We start from the raw sequence: 22,536 nt of genomic DNA, 5'->3' as shown, positions 1-22,536 counted from the left end.
GTACTGAGTTGGACGATCAGCCATGATCATATTGAATGGGGTAGCAGGCTCAAAGGGCTGAATGGCCCACTCCTGCTCCTATTTTCTATTTTTTTTTCCTCCATGTGTGATTTGGAGTGGAGCTTACAGGTGATATTATTTCCATGCATCTACTGCCTTTATCCTTCGAGGTAGTGCCCATGGGTTGGGAAAGTTCTGTCAAAGGGACCTGGGTCAATTTCTGCAGTTTGTCTTGTAGATAGTACACACTGCTACTACTGAGTGTGGGCTGGTGACAGCAGTAAATGCTGAAGATGGGCATTGAAAGAGAGTATGGGATTAGTGGAAGCTGGAGGACTAAAGACAGCTGAGCGGCAGGATACCTCGAGAGCCATCACCTTGTAGATAGAGATGAACAATTTCCAATAACCAGGCTTCAGTCTCACCTCCTGCAGCAGGCTGACATTTTCCACATTAGTGCATTGCCAAGAAAACTGAACAAACCCATTGCCCTCAGTAGACAGTAAAGGCCTGTGTTCCTGGGCTGGATTTGAAATCAGGTCCTGAAGGGAAAAGTCTACCCAATCTCTAACATGCTTTCTCTTTTGCAGGAAGAGGGCATACACAGTTTGCTGCAAATGATCCAGGTGATTACTGTGAATGCTCCACGATTTAATGAATGACATTAAAATAATTCAAACACCTTGTCATGTGCAAAAACAGAGTGCTAAAGAAACTTAGCAGGTCTGGCAGCATCCATGGAGAGAGAGATAAACAGAGTTAACGTTTTGTGCCCAGTGACCCTTCTTCAGACCCCATCCTCCCAGCAACCTCCCCAAATTCTATACATTTAGAATGATTCAATATCTTGTCTTTAATAAGAAATGTGCAACACTCCTGTCATTAATATCTGAGGTGATTTCAGGGATGGATCCACATTTTGAAAACGGTGCTGAAATTTTCGACTTGTTTTTCAGCAGCAGTGATGTGGTGTCAACATTATTCACTATGAAAAGGACTCAAATGTAAGGAATCTGGGAAAATTAACTCCACACATTATTAATCATTCAATATTATCCATAAGGGACAGCATGGTGGCTCAGTGGTTAGCACTGCTGCCTCACAACGCCAGGGACCAAGATTTGATTCCAGCCTCGGGTGACTGTCTGTTTGGAGTTTGCACATTCTCCCTATGTCTGCGTGGGTTTCCTCCGAGTGCTCCGGTTTCCTCCTACAGTCTAAAGATGTACAGGTTAGGTGGACTGGCCATGCTAAATGGCCCATAATATTCAATATTGTGTAGGATAAGTGCATTAGTCAGGGGTAAATGGAGGATGGGTCTGGGTGGGTTACTCTTCGGAGGGTCGGTGTGGACTTGTTGGGCCAAAGGACCTGCTTCCAATATATAGGGAATCTATGAAATAATTAGGTTCTTGGCAGCAGACTGTATACAATTTCTGTTGAAAGCTGAAGATAAATGTTTGAAAGAAACATATATTTTGTTTATGTCTAAGATAATATTTGACATCAGTTTGATCACAGTGAGATTTGATTCTGTGTTGGATTAAATTCATAATGTTGCTGATTCACAATTAGACTAATCTAGCCAGAAGCTCACGGAAGATTGTATCCAAGATTTTTGATTTGCAGAATTATAACAGTTTTGCTTGTTACTAAACTTTTTTAAAATTAATTTTGCATTCCTATTTTTAATAAAATCTCAGCACATTATGTGATGGGGTGCTCCATTCAACATAATCATTATAAATTCAGCTTGTCTATCTCAGCCGGACTAAAATATATTTAACACTGGCTATTGATTGTCAATATCCAATGAAAACTGGTTAAGGGAAGGACACACCTGAAGTGGAATTTAGAATTGGAGTTTAGAAGAATGAAAGATGAGCCCTTGAAACACATAGGCTTCTTAACGGTGAATATTGAGAGGTTGTTTTCCCTCATGGGAGTATGTAGGGAGTACAGAGAGTTTCCCTCATAAATCCAGAGGGCATATTCTCTGAATAAAGTACTGCCAATTTAAAACTGAGATGAGAAATGTCTTCTCTGAAGGTTGTGTTTGAACTCCTTGTCACAGAGAGCTGTGGGGACAGAGTCCTTGTGTACAGTTAAAGCTGAGACTGATAGATTCGTGATCAGTTGGGGAATCGAGGATTATGGGGAAAGGGCAGGGAAGCGGACATTAGGAACGCCGGATCAGTCACTATCCTATTGAATGGCCTACTCCTGTTCCTATTTCTAAAAAGGGGCAGCACGGTAGCTCAGTGGTTAGCACTGCAGCCTCACAACGCCAGGGACCCGGGTTTGATTCCAGCCTCGGGCGACAGTCTGTGTGAAGTTTGCACATTCTCCCTGTATCTACGTGGGTTTCTCCGGGTGCTCTGGTTTCCTCCCACAGTCCAAAGATGTGCAGTTCAGGGTGAACTGGCCATGCTAAATTGCCCGTAGTGTTAGGTGTATCAGTCAGAGGGAAATGGATCCGGGTGGGTTTCTCTTCAGAGAGTCGGTGTGGACTGGTTGGGCTGACGGGCCTGTTTCTACACTGCAGGGAACCTAATCTAATCTATAAAGGAACTGCTCACACTGGAAACCAGAAATTGCTGGAAAAACTCAGTAGGTCTGGCTGCATCTGTGGAGAGAATTCTGGGAATGTTAACACTGCTTTCTCTCCACAGATGCTGCCAGAGTTTCTCCTGCAATTTCTGATCTTGTTTCTGTTTCTTGTGATCTGAAGCATGTTTCTCGCTGTCGTACCCTCACGGGGGCCAAGTTCCTGACTCTGGAGATGAAAGTGTTTAGAAGCCAGAACCCCGCCCCGGTCAGGTTGAAATGCCAGCACTCTGCCCCTCTCTCTAACACATGTGGAGTGTTCAAACTGCTTTCAGAAACTGACCCACTTCACGATTGTTCTGAGCACTGAGATCCCCGGGAAAATGGAATGGAAACAGTTTATTTTGCTTTCGTGTCTCGGGACCATCTTTATTCTGGGAAGTGAGTAAAAATTATTCAAATTTTCCTGTACTCTGACAGCAATGTTTTGCACGCTTTGTGTTTTCTAATCTTGAGTTCCAGCTTCTGTCAGGGACCGTCGAGAGCGAGAGGGAGACAGACAGACATAGAGAAGGAGAGAGACAGATAGAGACAGGCATAGATATAGAGAGGGAGAGAAACAGATAGAGTCAGACATAGAGAGGAAGAGACAGAGACGGACAGACAGACAGGGAGTGAGACAGACAGACAGATAGATATAGAGAGGGAGAGAGACAGAGACATGGGGAGATTGACAGAGACACAGAGAGGGAATGAGGGAGAGGGACAGACAGACATAGAGAGGGAGAGAGACAGACAGGCAGACCCAGACAGAACGTGTCCCCCAGTTTGTCGCTTGTCCAGAGCTCTCTGGCTCGGATGATTGTAATAACCTGAATGATTGCAAATACAGTCAGAGCTTCTCTATGACACTTAACTCCCTTGGTCCTGGAATTTTACACGGACACATTGCTAACACAAAACATTTACCTTTTACTGAAACGCATGTTTAAGAAGTAAAAATTCAGAATCACGGAATTGCTGCTGTAAAACAGGAGAGCCGTCCCTGGGGACTGTTTATTCTCAATGTGCACTTGCTCGGTTTGGTGTTTTCATTAATACCAGGAGACCCGAAGGATATTTTCCCTTCGGACAGGGCTGGAGGGAGTGGCGGGGGGGAGAGACAGCGGAGACACTGAATAAACTGTGCAAGTTTCTAATGGAAGCCCCCAGTATTTGAAAAATCTGACTGGCTGTCCTCATTGTCTTTTCAATGTTGGTAGTCTGCGCCTTTATCCCAATTAAAGGTGTTTTTGTTTTGATTTTCTCCTCTGTAGTTCTCAGGGAGAGTGAAAGCGCCGCGGTGCCGATGGATAAAGCGAGCAAACCAGGAAACCAGGAACGTAAGAGGAATTTCAATACTGACTCAGTACAAACCGCTTTTATTCGCTCCAATGAAAAGTCTCTTTATTGATTTGGCAGGAATGAAGAGGCAGGTTTTCGTCTCTGAACAAGACGCCTCTAATTTCTTTAAGCGACGTGCTAAGCGCTCGCCGAAATCCAGGGCTGAAATAATGGGTGAGTCTGAACTGTCAAAACTACAGCTCTACCCCCCTCCCTCCCCAACACACACACCCGCTGTCCCTCTGTCTCTGTACAGGCAGGGGGGGGGGGGGGTGGAGAGAACAGACGGAGGGGGAAAGAGTCAAAGGGAAGGGAGAGAGAGAAAGCGAGGGGAGATGGAGAGAGAAAGAGGCAGAGGGGAGGGAGATAGATAAAAGAGGTAGAGAAGGGACGAGGAGGGGGGGGGCGGGAAGAGGAGGGGGGGTGGGAGAGAGGGGCCGGTGGACTGCCCCGGTTAAACGGAGGAAGCAGCCGGTAATTGGGAATGGGGAGTGGGCGGTGGGGAGCAGGAATTGATGTTTCTTGGGTCCTGTGAATGTTCCCCCCCGGGGCTCTCTCAGTTTTAGAAATCTGAGTTACAATTAACCAAAATGAAACTATCCAATATCCTGCAGGACAGGGAGTGGGATGTCTGGAGCTGGTCTTTGGTGGCCCTACATGGGGATTGGGAATAGCTGGCCTGGGGATTCCATATAGTCCATTTCTCCCTGAGCTGAAACTCTGTGGGTGGGGGGAGATACAGAGGGTGAGAGTGTACTGTGGGTTAGGTGTCAAACAGAAAACTACAAGCCTCTGAGATCTCGACAGAAGCTGCTGTTATCAGGTGTCTCTGCCTTGTGAAGCCTGTTCTTTCACTGTTTTTTGGATTAGTGGTGCTGGAAGAGCACAGCAGTTTCACTGTGCTCATTCTGGGAGGTATAGGACAGTCTGGAGTCAGGCTCCTTCACTGCCGAGTCCATCCAGATTTCACATTCATTGGAGCCTAGTCCAACCCAGGACCATTCGGGGACTATCAATTTTTAGAATCCAAATCTTGACCCCCTGCTCTCCCTGCACATACTCTCCTGAGTCCGAGGCACTCTGAATGGTGCAATCTCCCTGTTGAAGGCAGTTTTGGCTGCTTTAAAATTAAACCATTGTGCGTTGGCCATCAATCCTATCAGTCAGGAGACCTGTGAAACTCTAACGCCGGGAGGGAGTTAGCCTGGGGCACAGCGAGATTACAATAATCACAGGCAAAGTCGATAGCTTCTCTCTCTAACCGATTGTATTTTGCACTCAATTTAGTTTAGCAATGATCAGATGCATAAAATGCAATAATATCTTGACAAACCAAAAAGCTCTCAAACTCTGCATTAGTAAATTGCTTTGGAGTGGGATGTGAAATAACTCCATGTCCGGACAGTCCCAACATTTTCTTACCCTTGCGAAATCTCCGTAATAACCGGATGTTTCTGAATGTTGGGTCTCAAAAATAATTAAAAACGAGCTTTTTCAACCTTGAGAACAGCCCAAAGTATTTTTTTTTACCAGCGCCAGGTCGATTTGCAGGGGAAAGTGCTGGACACACAGGAGAGGAAGGAATGAGCACATTATTCCGACTGGGTGATTTGATTGATGCAGGAATGAAGATGTGTTGCTTTTCCAGCAACACATTTTTAGCTCTGATCTCCAGCATCTGCAGCCCTCACTTTCTCCTCCTTGATGCAGGAATGCTCTGGCTGGGACACCCGCAGCATTCCCTGCTCTTCAAAATACTGGGCTCATTTTACATTGACTGGAGCAGGCACAATTTAATATCGCACACAAACAAAATACATTTCCAAACAGACTGTGTACCTGAGTACTGCTACCTTAGACTAGCTCCATGGTGAAATTTTAATCCGAATCTTCTGACTCTCAGGTGAATCCAGTACCAAACTCTCAATCACAGGAAAGGAAGGCAGGACAGACGAGTTTCAGATTTTGTCTGGCTGGAAAAGTTTGGGTGTAAGACCATTAGCAGCAAAAGTAGACCATTCTGCCCATCAAGTCTACTCCACCATTCGATGAGATCATGGCCAATCAGGTCATCCTTGACCCCACCTTATGGTTTTTCCTCATCATATTTCTGAAAAGTTTCAAATCTTGGACCTTCCACAGGTTAAGTGAACGTCATTATTTCTATGCCACAGAAACATGGAGTCTGTGAGAAGGAGCTTATTATTTCAACAATGTCTCTTTATGTGATAGTGCTAGATAATATAAATTCAGAAACAAAACCGACTGGGCAGGTGCACCTGCTACTGGTAAAGTTGCAATTGTAAAAGTTAACTCAAATTTCAGAAAGTCTTTAGGTAACTAGGGGATGAGAGCACAACACTGGTGGTTGAGGGAGCCAGGCATGTGGATTAATGAGATTTTGAAGAGATCAGTTCAAGCAGCAGTTGGGGAGATTTAAATTAAATAATAATTTATACAATATTACTCAATAAATGGTCAAGAAAGCACTGGGTTGTCGCAAAAAGAATCTGCTCAATCATGTCATCTAAGGAAGGAAATCTGCCAGTCTGGCCTTAACTGCCCCTGAAATGGCCTAGCAAGTCCTCAGTTGTAACAAGTTGCTCCAGAATTACTTGATAGCGGAGCACATGTACTTACATCACGTGGACAGCAGCGGTTCAAGGAAGCAGCTCCCTGCCACCTTCTCTAGGAGAGCTAGGGATGGGCAACAAACACTGGCCAGCCAATGATGCCCAAGTATCAAGAATACATTATTTTAAAAGAATCATCTGCTTGGATATTAGTACCAGCAGCCCTGCCAGATCGATGTTCAGCTTCAATGAAATCAGTGGATTTGGTGATACTCATTCTGTGCTACTGATGAAGACCAATTTCATGACCTGCTCTCACTCCATGTTACTTTAGTAATGTAAGAGGCCGTAAATCATGATGCATCAAGGAAATTGGCTGAATTTACTAAGGTGCAAAATCCATTTTATTCATAACTGAACAAGTTTCAATCTTCAGGAGAACATTATACTCTCGGAAATTGAAATTGATTAGGATCCTGACTAGGTAGGCACTTGAAATAACTTAATTCTTAATATTTGACTGCCTGATCAGTGATATTGGCTCAGCTTTTTTTTTAAGGTTACATTGTCTAAATCAATGTAATCTGAAAATTGATGCATCCGATACATTTAGGATTTAACAAATGTTTAACCATTAGCATTAGTTTTGTTTTTTAACCTTTAAATACTTTAATATCCTAAACATGAGTAATCTGAAATTATTTTGACAAAATTTGGAAGTAATTTTTTTTTGAGGCTTTTAAAAAGTGTTTTATGGCAAATTAGTAAATGTTACAGATGTTCAGAGCTGCCAACTTCAGCAAACATGTCGACAGATTTCATCAGTCTGTGGTTACTCTCTGACCACTGGAAACTTTCACCAAATTTCACTCTATTCCTCACTGACTAATCCATTGTTAATCCTAATATAAACAGTGTTTTTGTTACCATCTGAAAGGTCAATACTTAGCTTCCAAGCCCACATTAATTTCAGGTTGCCATGGTAATCAAATTTGTTATCAGCATGGCGAATGATGTCCCTAACCCCATCAGGATTTCTCTCATAAAGACTCTGGCAATGGTTTCCAGTCCACAGCCAACATTAACAAGGAAGCTGAGACTTTCTTTGAGGTGCTTCGCACCGTCTATAAGAAACTCTGCCAATTATTTTAACCTAATCGATGTTTCTGCTGAACCGTGAGCTTGTCACAACCATCTAGATGTACATTCTATACTTAGCACAGGAGCTCTGAAGGACTGTTCGTGTGCCTAAGGGGCTCTTTCATGGCTGTATAGTAAAATTCCCACCCATCACCTGTTACTCATTCAATATGCCATTAGCAACATCGCATATGCTCCTACAATCCATGAATGGCAGCTATTTCAAATGATGCATAGAGGTCTGGAAAAAAAGTGTAACTATGGTTTATCTGTGGATAGTTCTACTGTTGATAGCCATTTAATTCCATTTCCATGAGTTGTCTTGCTTCTAAAATACATTTTCCTTCAAATCCTATGTATTGTTTAGGTTTTATTTTGAGGGCCACTGGACTTGTGCTGAAAGAAAATTTACGTCCATGCTCTGCCAATGCTATATCTGAGACTGGTTTGGATGAGGACTGGCAACAGTACAATAGGAGAACTCATTTCTTCTTGTGGAAAAGATTTTTGCCCCTTATGAATCAATGTAAATTGGATAGAATTGTAAATTTTAACAGTCTCCATATTTTCCTAATCAGCCTTTCAGAGACGTTATTACACATCTCTGGAGCAGTTCGGATTTGAAACTGGCCTCCTGGCTCAGAGGCAGGGACATTACCACTATTCTACAAGAGGCTCTCATTGAATCTGTTTATGGTACAGAATCTGATGCATTCAAATTGAATGAGGCTACCCCTAAATTTTACCTTTAAATTGGGTTTGTAAATTATTGTAGTGCTTTAAACAAACTTAATTGAAATTCTTTGACATCTTATTGGCTGGTATTCACATTTAGTTTTAATCCATGTTCTACTTTTTTAATATGTGTGAACAAACATTTTAATTTTTGTTCCATGGGATGAGTGTGTTACTGGCTTGCCAGCATTTATTGCCCATCCCAGTTGCCTTTGGGAACGTGGTGGTGACTGTTGTGTTTGTGGTGCAGGGACACTCACAATGTTGTTAAGGAGGGAGTTCCAGGATTTTGACCCTGCGATACTGAATGGACAGTGATATATTTTCTAGTCAGGCTGGTGAGTGGCTCAGAGGCGAGCATTCCCATGTATCTGCTGCCATTGTCCTAGGAGGTTTGGTGCATCTTGCAGATGACCCACAAGTAAATGTTTAAGGAGATGCATAGAGTACTAAACATGCAAGTTGTTTTATCTTGGATGGTATTAAATCTTTTGAGTTGGAGCTGCACTGATTATAGGTAAGTAGGGAGTGTTCCATCAGAGTCCTGGTTTGTAGGTGGTGGACAGCCTTTGGGGAGTGTAGAAGTGAGTTAGTCACTGCAATATTCCTCACCTCTGACCTGCTCTTGTAGCCACAGTATTTATGTAGCTAGTCTAGTTTAATTTCTGATCAATTTTAAACATAGGATGTTGTTGGAAGATTCAATGATGGTAATGCAGTTGAATGTCAATTAAGGGAAGATAATTAGATTGTCTCCTGTAGGCGATGGTAATTGCCTGGCACTTGTGTGGCAAGAACGTTATATGTCAATTATCAACCAAGCCTGAATGTTATCTCGATTTTGTGCACAGACATGAACTGCTTCAGAATGTGAAGAATTGTAGATTGTTCAATATTGTCACCATCAGTAAAAATCCCCAGCATTAACTTTGTGATGCAGGAAAAGTCATTGACAAAGCAGTTACAATGGTTGGGCCTGCAGCATTACCCAGAGGAAGTCCTGCAGTGATATCCTGAGTGTGAAATGATTGACCTCTAACATCCACAACGATCTTCCGAAAATGATGGAGAAATTCAGCAAGTCTGGCAGCATCTATGAAGAGGAAACAGAATTAACATTTTAAATCCAGTGACCCTTCTTCAGAACTTGAGTTTCTTCAGCATTTTGTTTTGGTTTCGGATCCACAGTTCTGCTTTATTTTAACAACCATCTTCCTTTGTGCCAGATATGACCTCCAGTAAAATTTTCCCAATTCCCATCAACTCCAGTTTTGCTAGGACTCCTTGATGCCACACTTGGTTGAATGTTGCTTTGATGTCAAGGACAGTCACACTCACCTCACCTCTGGAATTCAGTGCTTTTAAGCATGTTTGAACCAAGGATGTAATGAAGTCAGGAACTGAATGTTTTAGCAGAATTCAAGCTGAGCTGTTGTGAGCAAGTTATTGCCCATTAAGGCTGCTTGATTACACTGTTAATGACACCATACGTCACTTTGAGGATCAAAAGACAACTGATGGTACAGTTCATTCTGCTATTTGTGGACATGACATACCTGGACAATTTTCCACCTTGCTGAGTAGATGCTAGTATTGTGGCTATACTGAAACAGCTGGGCTAGGGCCATATCTGGGTCTTTGCAGTATCAGTGACTTCAGCCATTGCTAATATTAGGTGGAGTGAATTGAACTGGTTGAAAACTTGCCTCTGTGTTGCAGGGGACCTAAGGAGGAGGCCAAGATGGATCATCCACTTGGTATTTCTGGATAAAGAGAGCGACAAATGCATCAACCTTGTCTTTTACATTGGCATGTTGGGCTTCCACAATGTTGAAGATATTTGTGGAGCCTCTGCCTTCTATAGTTTAATTATCTACCATCAATCATGACTGATTGTGACAGGACTGCAGAGTTTAGATCTGATCTGTTGGTTCCAGGATTGCTCAGCCTGACTATTGTATGTTGTTTTTATCTGTTTAATATTATTAAAAAATGCTCATTCATGGAATGTGGGGTTGTTGGCTAGGGCAGCATTAATTGCCTATCTGTGACAGTCCAAAGAACAGTTAAGTAGGTAACTGTAGCTTCACCATTTTGACATCTTAGTTTTAAGTATGCCTGGTACTGCTCCTGACGTGCCCTCCTGCACTCTCCAATTACCAGGGGTCAGTTCCAAGTTTGATGTTAATGGTGCTGGGCCATGAAGTTACAGATTGTAGTTGAATACATGTTGATGGCTCTTAGTGCCTCAGAGATGTTCAGCTTTGAGCTGACAGATTTGCTTGAGACCTGTTTTCAGGAATGGCTTTGTTTTTGAGACATTTTGACCATTTCAGAACAGTTAAGGATCAACCTGATTGTTGAGAGTCCTGAGTCACGTGGAGTCCAGCCAGTAAAGACATTTGTCGTCTTTGCTTTCAGCACATCAGGTGTAATTTTAAAGCAATCCAGTAGTTTCATGGTCAAACTGTTTATACTGAAACTATTTTGTTCAAAATCAAGATTTAGTAAATAAATTCCACCAGATGCATTGGTTGGAACTCTATTTCAATTTAATCACACAAGACCCCATAGCTTTGTCTTGTTCAGTAATATCAGCACTACATCATCATTCCCCTCTTGTGTTTTATGCATTTGTTCATAATTTGCCATATTTCATGTTGATTTTCTAATAGGTATTTTTAATCCAAGGAAGTTTCATCTCAAAATGAAGTTTGTGTTACTTAATCCAGAAGCTCAATGTACAAAACCAGTATTAAATGAATTTTACCATGCTTAGTGAACAATTTTAATTTACTATAGCAAAATAATCTCATTATCATGCTTTAAAAGAAATGGTTGGATAATCATTGCAACAATTTGAAATATGTGCATTGGTAAAGATACAGAAGTCAACACATGTTCAAAAACGATCTTCCCTGCAGCTGAGAACAGACAAAGGCTTGCAGCTGATGAACGAAGGAAGGAATATCATGAGGAACAGTTGAATGAATGGGAGAGTTTTGCAGAAGAGGAGCAAGATGGTAAGGATTCAGAGAAAACCTAAATGATGAGTAAAATTGGAGTATATTCAAAGTGAATTACGTGATGGCTTATGCGGTTAACTAGAAAAATACAAAATTCTCAAATCACAGAATTGCCATGGCACAAAAAGAGGCCATTTGGCCCATTGCACCTGTACTGGTTCTATTCCCTAGTTGAAAATGTGTTGCTGGAAAAGCGCAGCAGGTCAGGCAGCATCCAAGGAACAGGAGAATCGACGTTTCGGGCATAAGCCCTTCTTCAGGTTTCCTGAAGAAGTGCTTATGCCCGAAACGTCGATTCTCCTGTTCCTTGGATGCTGCCTGACCTGCTGCGCTTTTCCAGCAACACATTTTCAGCTCTGAACTCCAGCATCTGCAGTCCTCACTTTCTCCTTCTATTCCCTAGTGTTAATCTTCTGCCTTTTTCCCCATGTCCCTGCTCATAATTTCTATCCAAATAATAATCCAATGCCCTGTTGAATGTCACAATTGAACTCCTTTCCACCACATGTCCAGGCAGTGCATTCCACACTCACTATTTGCTATCTGAAGTTTTGTTTTCTCACATCACCTTGGCTTTGTTTCCAGATCGCTGTAAATCTTTGTCCTCTTGTTTATGTATATTGCTAATTTTTAAAAAAATCCTCCTTTTTTCTGTAATAATCTCCATAAGATCAGATTTTTGACAGTGTGACATTGATCTGCACTGAATGTTTGTTAAATTACCCTTTCTAACCTGCATGGCAGGATCTCTGTTCCGAAAAGGTGACTGGCAACTTACCATGAAATTATGTTGAACTGCTCCAGAGGCTTATTGCTCAACTGAGGGGTTCTGCAGAAAGTAATATTTTACTGAATTAGCAATGTCTTTGAACGTACAATTGTCAAATTTACATGGCCAACTGCAAAAACAAACCCAAAATAGCTTTCTGATGACAATAATCAGGAGTTAACTCAAGCTATTATGATATATTCTTTACAAACTACTCAGTGCTTTGGAGGTAATGGTCAGTAACAAGTTATCCTTTTGGAACAGAGATGTATGAGATGGCAGAAATGGCAGACAGTCAATGTTAACCTTAGTATTTTACTCCCGGAAAAAGGCTCGTTTTAGAAACTGAAAATATTATTATTTCACGCCTCAGACTAATAGGTCAAAAGTCTTCTCCACTCGGTGTAACAATCCTACATGAGGTGTGTTTGAGATTATAATGTCTAGAGTAGATAAAGAGGATTTCCCAAAGACATTTGATAACGTACCACATAAGAAATTTTTACAGAAGATAAGAACTTGTGACATTACGGTAAAATACTTTCTTAGATGGTGTTTAGCTCGCTAGGAAAAAATTAAGAGGCAAGTTAAGTGTACAATTTTTCATTTTGGCAAACAGTAAAGTACCACAGGGATCAATGCTGGGGCCTCATCTATTTACACTCTATATTAATAACTTGATGAAATTGCTGATGATACAAAAATAGGTAGTCTCCAAATGCCTCTTGGAGCGCGGATGCATTGGATTTTGGTTCACTGTCCTTGATGTTTGAGGTGTCGACAGTGAGGAATCTAGGAAGGACGTAAAATGAGGAGGACAAAGTCCACAAATGATTACAGGTAGAGGGTGGCCAAAAAATTGAATAAAATTTGGGGAAATGTGAGATTGTTCACTTTAACAAGAAGAATGACAAAGCAGAACATTAGCTAAAACAAAGACTAACAGATTGCTGCTGTACGTTGTGATCTTGTACACAAATCACAGAAGTTAACAGGAAGTTATGGTAAACAGGAAAGCAAGTAGAACGTTGACCTTTATTGTAAGGGTGTGCAGTATAAAAGTAGAGTAGTTATGCTACATCTGTGTAGGGAATTGGTGAGACCACATAAAAAGTACAATGTATATTTGCTTAATACATACTTACAATAGAAGCTCAGAGGAAGTTCGTTAGGATTTCTGTGATGAAAGGGTTTGTCTTATGAAGAAAGACTGAATGGGTTGAGCCCATTTTTATAATTTTGCAACACAGGATCTTTGGCAGAGTAGAGGCTGAGGGGATGTCCTGAGGTGGAAGTAGGTGGCCTTGGTGCTGGATCACAGGCTTAGTTGCACTATTGTGGAAGACTCATAGAATTTGCAGTTTTCAAAATTGAAGTAATATTTTACTGAATTTAACCAGTTTATCAGGAGTACAGAACATGGTATCTTTTAAAAATACCTACCATATATTACTTGAGTTATGGTTGATCTTGTGTAAAAGTTGATCTTTGACTTTGTCCAAAATTTGCAAACTCTTTGGTTCTTATCACTCGCTTCCAAAGGCAAACTCAACCTTGTGCAAGCTGAATTGATAGAATTATAGAAAAGCACAGTATTGAATGTGACTGAACAGCTCCTGGAGTCTGCAGATATACTATCAGCTCCAGTGGTGGCGCTAATGGAGACAGACTCTGACCTGCAAACACTCTACTAGCAAGGTGACAAAGACAGGATTTCAATACCTCCAAAATGTTACTTGTGTAAATGTCAACGACCTGCATTTTGACCAAATATTTAGCTGTAGCAACAACTTTTATATGACTAGATATACATTTAAGCTTTTTTTTGAAGTTATCATATCAGAATGAAGAGCTTATGATACATTTATGGCTTGAATCATAAGGAGGTTCCCACTGAGAGGGAAGTATATAAATATATTCATTCAGACCATGAATTTGTCTTCAAACTTACAACCGCTATCTTATGTGATACTTATCATTGAACCTGCTCTCTAGTTCCACATGTAGCAGTTTTAAACACTATTTTAAACAGCACACAACTTCAATCCAATACTGAAAGCAGTAGGTGCATTCATTAAAACTACAGCCGTCATGAACAAAATAAAATAAAACCTTTTACTGACTATTATAATCCATGTCATCCTCATTTGGATGCTTTATAATTTACTTCACCATGGAAGTGCGAGGCTGTGATATTTCTCCACTTTTTCATGAGTACAGTATTACCAATGTACAATATTAAACCACAAACAGGAGATACGAGGGATGCATATACATTTTCTGGAAGCTAAACTATTTCATTGGTAGATATTGCTTCAGTTCAAATCAACAATCAGATAAACAATTATGCTGTCGATGCCTTTCACTTGCCAACAATAATTATTGAATAACCCAAAAAATACAGTCTGAGCAAGAGCAAATCTGGAACACTCTGGTAATTCATTTCTTTAGTTAATTGTCAATTTCAATCTAATCCTTTTCTTCTAATTATTCCATAGAACAATATGAAAGGTCTCATGAAAAGATTGAGTCGTGGCGTCAGTGGTACTATGATGGTCTCTACCCTTCGTACCTATACAACCGCTACATTTATTAAATGAATCCAGTGAGCCTCAGATTTATAAGTCAAAGATGAAACTACATACTTTAATATAAGGCAACATCATGTACAGATTGGTTAGATAGAACAGATTTTGTGTTTTACAATCTCATTAAAGTTCTCTTCAAAGTGGCAACAGAAGGATGAAGAATCAACTTATGTTTTTGATTTATTGTGTGCAGCTTCTATAGGGCATAGCTTTGATAAATACTGTATGGCTTTCTTTCAATGTTGTAACAAGTTCACAAATTTGAAGCATTGCTTCATTCAAAAGATTTTTCACATTTTGTTGCAAAGAGGAATATTAAAATTGCATGTGGCAGTCTCCCATAAGTAACATATGTGCAGAATATCAGACTGCTAAGAAACAGCAAAAGCTTTAAGCTATTAAAATCTTTTCCCATAGTTTAGGGTTTATTTAATCTAAGATTCCCTGTATTGAAGGATAGCTTTTCTCAGCAACAACCTCTATTTATCAAGCACCTTTATTGTTATAGAAAGTCCCATGGCGCTTCATAGGGATGTATAAAACAAAATTAGACATCAAGGCAAATATTAAGGGAAATGTCCAAGTACTTAATTGAAGAAGTAAGTTTTTAAACAAGTCTTGAAGATGGAGCTAGGAGGGCAGAGAGATTTAGGAAAGAAAACTCAAAGTGTAGGGCCCAGGCAGCTGAAAGTTCCCCTTCAATTAAAATATTTCTGCTGTATAATTTCCTTTTTACTATATAAATTTTAATTATGTACTTAAGCTGTACTACAACTGCATGCAGAATATTAAAAAAAAACAGAATAAATAATTTTAATCCCAATACTTTTGTTGGTAGAGTTTGTTAAAGGTTTAATAGTGACTTTTTAAACCACTGATGTCAAGTTCCATAATTGGTGATTGAAGCTGACATTACTGAAGGCAAATATACTTTGCTTCTGTAAAACAAACTGAGTTAATCCATGAAATTTAAATATTGTAGTCAGCTCCATACATCGAGAACTCCAAGAAATTCTAAGGTTGCCAAGTCTCATGTTTGGCCTACTCCGGTTTCTATTAGGAGTTTTTATTGCTCGGAAATATCTTATGGTACACCATTTAACAACAAACTCAGCAGATTTACATGACCTCAGCCACCTTTCTGCACTGAAATTCTTTTGCCCAATGTACATGTATCTCTACCATTGAAGCAGGTAATTTCCAGAAAATAGTGGGATTTTTATTAACTTTGTCAAACACTGTAGTAACCTGTTTAAAACTGCAGCTACTCACCTATTGTCCCATAAGTCAATAAAGCTAATTCTATTTGTAACCAAAACTCAAAACCAAAACTTGTAACCAAAAAGGAGTTTCCAATAATCTGCAAAGCAACCCATGCATTAAAGCTCCTAACAACTGGTTAGAGGCCAACATTTCTGATGTGTACTGACTGAATTTGAACGAGATGTTCAGGTATATAGGAAATTGGAACAGAAAAAAGGCCAATTAGTAGCTGGAGCTTGTGGTTTATTCAGTCAGATAATGGCTGATTTAGAATCTAACTCCTCACTCAGCATCAATCATGATTTTCCTTTCAGGCAGAGCTAACCTTTACTTTTGCAGTTACACCTGCGCTGGACTAAAGTTTTGTTTCTTTATCTTTGCCTTATGTTTTACAATACCTTTGGTTTTAATCCCTCCCACCCTCTAACTTATCCCTGGCCTTCCATATTGCTCTGCCTGACTCTTACCCCTTTTTCAACAGCATCAAAGCCCTGGTGTTTCCAACTTCTCCATTCCAATGAACAGTCAACAGGAACGGAAAGGTTAAGTGTTTCTCTCTCCCTGACCTGCTGAGCTTTTCCAGCACTTCCTGCTTTTATTTTAGAATTCCAGTATCCAACGCATTTTGCTTTATCCTTATACCTTCCTTTGCCTTAGCCTATAAAATGGGGTCAGTTAAGCTTGAATGGTTGGTTTGTGATGCCAACACTGTGGGTTCAATTCCCACTCTCCTTCTCAACCTCTCCCCTTGCCTGAGATGTGGTGACTCTCAGATTAAACCACTACCAGTTGGAGATGTTACTATATCCCATTCGAGAACATTGGCATTAAACAACCTTGCTCCAATGTTAAGATCATACCCACCTGGATCTGGACTCCCCACACTACAAAAAAAAGATTTTATCTCCCCTATCAAATCTAATAATCCTCCTAAACACCTGGATGCTAAAAATCTTCAATGTTGGGAGAAAGAATTTCTTTCACTATTTGAACTTCCGATCATCCGATCTAACTCCCCACTGAAAACATCTGTTTCAAAAGAAATAATTGAAATGAGTTCAGAAACAAAGGCAGAAGTCTTATCAGATCCGACTAACTTTAGATACAGTTACTGACAAGTAAAATGATACTTTTAAAATTGCCAATAAAATGGTTCAATGTTTGTTTACTGTGTTACTAGACCTGGCCTGAAGCAATGCATACTTTTGTAGATAAATCCTTTTCCTGATGGCTTATGAACATGTGTGTATTTTTCAAAAGCAGAAAACACATTCAGTTCATCAGCAGGAAATACTATAAAACGCGATGTATCTGGATTCACTTAGTTACATTCTGGCCAAACTAAATACTTTGTCTAACATTGGACTTTTCAGGAAATGTTTTCAAACAACACAAAACTGAGGACCGGGCTATTTAGTATGCCATTTTTAAAAATAACAACTTTGCGAATGTAATATTTTTCATTTTAATATCTGAGTAAGCTGTTCTAACCAGGTAGAAGGTAGTTCCCACCTACGCTTCACAACGTATCTCTTCTCTAACTCCACAAGTACAACCTCACTGCTTGAGTACAATTTTTTTATCCCCACATATTACAAAAAACATTTCATGGTCTAAGATTGATAAGTATTTTGAAATGAGAAAATGACCAACAATTTCCATTTTAATTTGTTTTCACACAAGTGATGCTAATGATTGTGTTATTGCCATTTACTGCTCCTCTCGAAACACCTATAGTTTCTTCACCGGTTCCACCATCCCCAATCTGCCTTGAATCATTAGTTGTCATTTAATTTCCCCCATCATTCATAGGTCTTTCCTTCTCCTGCCTCCATACTTGCTTAAACATTGGTACACCTCTAATCTTTTTCATTTCCAAATTTCCAATGAAAGGTCTTTGCTCTACAGTGAACTAACAGTGGATGGATCAATGGATCAAGTAGCCTCCTTTTGGACTGGATTGACTCAATGACCTGAATTGACTTAATTTCTCTCTCAACAGAGGGTGAAGATTTTCAGCAATTTCTCATTCAGTTACAAATTTACACTGTGCTCGTAGAAACTGAATTGAAACAGTCTGAACTTGTTTCATGAGGTACCTTCAGTCAGCAGAGAAGAAAATGTCTTTCCTAATAGTTTTCTTTAGAAGATTTTAACTGGAGCATTTCTGTTGAACCTACCAAGCAAAACATTAAGCACACTATTTTTTAAAAATTGCATAAACAAAAGACTTTTTAAAAATATTGCTTGGACTTTTTTTTAAAAGATGGAATGCAGATTATTACATATCTGGTCCAACTATCGCACTCCCACTCTGTATCTTCCAATTGCACAATTAAACTTTTTGGCAAGTCTTAATGCAAGAATAATATGGCTGTAGTTTGTTTTAAACAGAAGGAACAGAGATCCTTTAAAAATGGGCTTAGAATTTTGTTTAAACTTTTAAGGTGCTGGATGATTATTTTAATCAAACAGCAAAAAGATGACAGCAACTATAAACTCACATAGCTGAATTCATCCCACTCCAACTCAAAAGTACTCAGTCAAGTCGCCAGTGAGGGTGGCACAGTGTTAGCACTGCTGCCTCACAGCACCAGAGACCCGGGTTCAATTCCTGCCTCGGGCAACTGGCTGTGTGGAGTTTGCACATTCTCCCCGTGACTGCGTGGGTTTCCTCCGGGTGCTCCGGTTTCCTCCCACAGTCCAAAGATGTGCAGGTTAGGTGAATTGGCCATACTAAATTGCCTGTAGTGTTAGGTGAAGGGGTAAATGTAGGGGAATGGGTGGGTTGCTCTTCAGAGGGTCGGTGTGGACTTGTTGGGCTGAAAGGCCTGTTTCTACACTAAGTAATCTAATCTAGTCTTACTAGACCATAGGGCTGCTCTCTCATTAGAGAGAAAACTGATGGTGATTTACCCTGAGGGCAACAATGCCTCAGGCAAGGAGGCAGATTGAGGAGGAGAGTCTTTCATGGTAATCTCAACTAGTGTGGGAATTGAACCCATGTTGACAGCATTGCACTGCTTCACAAACTAACTGTCCAACCAACTGAGCTAAACCAACCCCCAAATATACTCAGTACTTTGTGAAGAACAGGTCAGAGATCCAGCATGCCAGTTTAAAAAAAAGATCATGAGCTAATTGCTCTGTGCATATGCTGCACTTAGTACGATACTGCCATCTAAATGAAGACCATGAAGACTGAAAACAAATGAATCACACGCATCATTCAAGAATTGAAAGCACCAGGAAAAGACCAACAGAATGCTTCTTGTCTCTAGAATGGCAATGATTAAGGGATGACCTGATAGAAGTATTTAAAATGATCAACGGGCTAAATAGGACGTAGAGAAAGTGGGCTGAATTTTATTTAAAATCAGATAAGTGCCCATTTTGGGGAGTTTCATGTTGGATTTATCATCTTGAATGCTCATGAGTTCTCTCTCTCAATTTTATATTGCTCACCTCGTTGTGTATATACCACTGCCCTATAGTGTCACACCCATGCTTCTCACCAGAGAGTACAGGAAGTACTTGCCACCGGCAAACCATTGCAGGATTCCTGCAATCGGTACCATGTTTAATGCCTAGCTGTGTATTCGGAATAGCCCTTCATAGTGTACATTGTGCAAATGAAATAAAAGCCCTGAGGGCACATGGGTGGCAAGGATGACACTACGTTGGAAAGAGGTCACAATCATAAAAGATTTGCTGCATTATGTCATCACCTGTCTGAATAACTATCATTGTTGCTGCAGCTACAAGAGAAGGTGCACAGAAAACCCATTCTTATCTCCATGCCATGTTAGAACCCGGCCTAACAGGGATAGATGTATGGAAGGGTTTGGGAGTTGGCAAATGTGGAGCCTAAAGACCTGTTTTGGCCACTTGGGCCAAATAATCCTATGAAGTAAAATGACAGTGGACTTGGGCTTCTGAGCCCAGAGCTTGTCTGATCTTCTTTTAGTTTCTTTACTGTTTTTTCCTCTTCTATTTTATTTTACTTACCTTTTGGTGAACAGCTGGATCTTTTGCGACAACGAATGGGTCCAACAGTGTGTACTCATGGTGACGGTGAGTTTTGATTTCCAGTGGCATCTGCTTGTAGTGGAGATTCAAGGAGATGGTGGTGGAGGCGAGTTTGGGCCCAGTAGGGGACTTGGTGGTATCAGCAGTGGCTGCATTGATGAGGTGTGCCCAAAGCAGACTCATGTTGGCAGTGGAGTTGAGTTTGGACCAATGTGGCAGTATCATTGATGTCTGCATTATCAGGGCCCAGTGAGGATGCAGTGGTGAGGGCGAGATGGCGCCAATGAGTAGCAATTTTTGTTCCTGTGGTGGCAGTGTGGTGAAGGGGACTGGTGCCTGGCTACCAGGGCTATGACAGAGCACTTGACACAAAGGACTGTAAAGTTGGACACTATCTATTCCTTCAGTTTCCTGCCTTTAAATTCTGTTTTGGTTTATTTTTCTTTGTTTTAAGATGGTGTTGGAGAGTGGCGAAACTATACAACACATTTCATTGTATTTTTTAACAAACTATACACAACAATAAATAAATCAAACTTTACACACTTTGTCTTCTATTTTTGGTCTGTGCTGTGAAGCTGATTGAGGAAGAAGTTTTTATAAAGCTCTGAAGTACTGAGAACTCTTTGAATGAAACAACACGTTAAGCAGTATTCTGAAGGAAAGAAGTTTAAATAATTAAAAAATAATAAGTTATCATTAATCCCAGACTGGCATGTTAAGAAACAGTTGGTATAAGAAAATAAGCTTTTGAAGTTATTAAAAAGAATTTGCAAGTGTCAGGGATTGTATAGGACTGGAAATCAGGAAAATAATAACAATAAATAAGAAGTTACCTACAGTTCCAGCAAATTAGTTTAAATTTTAATTATTTCAAGCCCATCAGAGTATTAAAAATAAGTCTCTCTCTGGAAAAACAGCTGGATTAGGTCTTGTTACAGGTTAAGCACTAATCACTTTTAGAACTGTAACAATGTTTGTCAGCTCTACCAATATGTACTAATTCTGATACAAAACTATTGTTTTGTTCAATCTATAAAAATGCTTAGATTATTTTTAGTGTGTTCACAAACCTTTGAATCTGTATCATAAAGCAATAGCATTTTCCTTTTCTTATTTATTTTCATTTCTGTTATTAACAGATTTTCGTTTTGCTTCACTGTTGAAACAAAGCTCACAGCATGTGATTTAGTAAATGATCACTTTTGTAACAATAATTTAAAAAATACAATGTGACCTGTCCAGCCATGTTACTGTCAGATCTGATTTTTCTGGTACTGACATCAACTGGGTATTACCCCATACCAACTGGAGCCACTAGATAATAATAGGTGCAACCCCTAGCTGATATTTATCCCAAAATCTGATCATTATCACATTGCTGCTCGAGGGCTTGCTGTGCATAGATATCCTACAGTACATCAGTGACCACACTGCTAAAAGTATTTCATTGGCTGTAAGGCACTTTGGAACATTATTAAGATGATGATATAGCACAAATGCCAGCATTTTCCTTAATGCCAAGTCTAGAGAGCCAGTAGAAGCCAATCCTCCAACGTTACTCTGATAGACAGCCATCGTTGTTTAAGGAAACTCAAAGGGCAGGGCTTTTGTTTGCACTACTGTTTTGCAAACTACGCGTGCCAGATTTGTCCCTTATTCATAGACCTTAATTCAATAACCAACGTTGTTCTACCTCTCACAGCAACTGGATCATCTTTTCAAAGTCTATTAATTTCAGAAATTTTTAAATACCACTTTGCTATTTCAGTTTTAAATAACTGAATTATATGTTGAAAATACTTTAAATTAGTAAACAGATTCAACCCTCAATAGGCCTACCTAAACTCAATGGCCTTCTCTTGGTTTCTCTCCAAGGCAATTGGCGCTTCTCCCAACACGTGGTCACTCCTAGCACTACACAACCTGAGATTCCAAGTCCCACCACTGTGATTCTTTATCAGTCTTCTCTCCAATCTGAACAACCGTGACCAGGTTCTTAGCAAAAGGCTTTATTGCTATTTTGTCTGACGACATATTTTGTTGCACTGTGGGTTGATATCTTATGGTAATGTAACTTTTAGTTTATATTAAAATATATCAATTTGGAATGACAGATATCTTTCCACTGTGGAGGGTAACATGTGAAGGGTAATTGCGAGTAATTAGCTCTAAATACAAGTTTTATGAAAGCTTCAGATCTTCAGTGCACCAGGTCCCACCCTATCTTGACTGTATTAAAAAAGGTACAGGCATATCCCGGATTGCAAATGGGTTCCATTCTGCTGTCCGTTCACAAGTTGAGTTGTATGCAAGTCAGGACACAACACAGGACAATTGAAAGGAGCAGTTTGTAAGTGCAGGACCATTTGAATGGTGGGTCTTTAAAATTACATCCCTGTATGGGCTTGTGTTCCTACACTCCGTACATCTTTATATGAAGTGTAAATTGCATCATGTAGATCAGATGATCTTATAGGGGA

At 40.1% G+C, this 22,536-nt stretch overlaps 1 protein-coding gene across 1 annotated transcript; it reads left to right on the top strand.

The window, feature by feature from the left end:
* The first annotated feature begins 2,713 nt into the window (after positions 1-2,713).
* On the top strand, positions 2,714-15,584 carry ucmaa (upper zone of growth plate and cartilage matrix associated a). Its single transcript, XM_043713261.1, has 5 exons — positions 2,714-2,988; positions 3,864-3,929; positions 4,009-4,104; positions 11,303-11,401; positions 14,672-15,584. Exons 1-5 carry the CDS (start codon positions 2,931-2,933, stop codon positions 14,767-14,769), a joined length of 417 nt encoding a protein of 138 aa, XP_043569196.1. The 5' UTR covers positions 2,714-2,930; the 3' UTR covers positions 14,770-15,584.
* Positions 15,585-22,536: the final 6,952 nt, after the last annotated feature.

The sequence above is a fragment of the Chiloscyllium plagiosum genome, chromosome 23 (assembly GCF_004010195.1).
Source record: "Chiloscyllium plagiosum isolate BGI_BamShark_2017 chromosome 23, ASM401019v2, whole genome shotgun sequence".
In the NCBI taxonomy this organism is placed as follows: domain Eukaryota; kingdom Metazoa; phylum Chordata; class Chondrichthyes; order Orectolobiformes; family Hemiscylliidae; genus Chiloscyllium; species Chiloscyllium plagiosum.
This window is presented reverse-complemented; position numbering and strand designations above follow the sequence as displayed.

Coding starts and splice junctions, on each gene's coding strand:
- ucmaa (XM_043713261.1), top strand. CDS start 2,931: ATGGAATGGAAACAGTTTATTTTGCTTTCGTGTCTCGGGACCATCTTT. Junction 3,930..4,008: donor CAAACCAGGAAACCAGGAAC/GTAAGAGGAATT, acceptor TTGATTTGGCAG/GAATGAAGAGGCAGGTTTTC. Junction 4,105..11,302: donor ATCCAGGGCTGAAATAATGG/GTGAGTCTGAAC, acceptor TCTTCCCTGCAG/CTGAGAACAGACAAAGGCTT.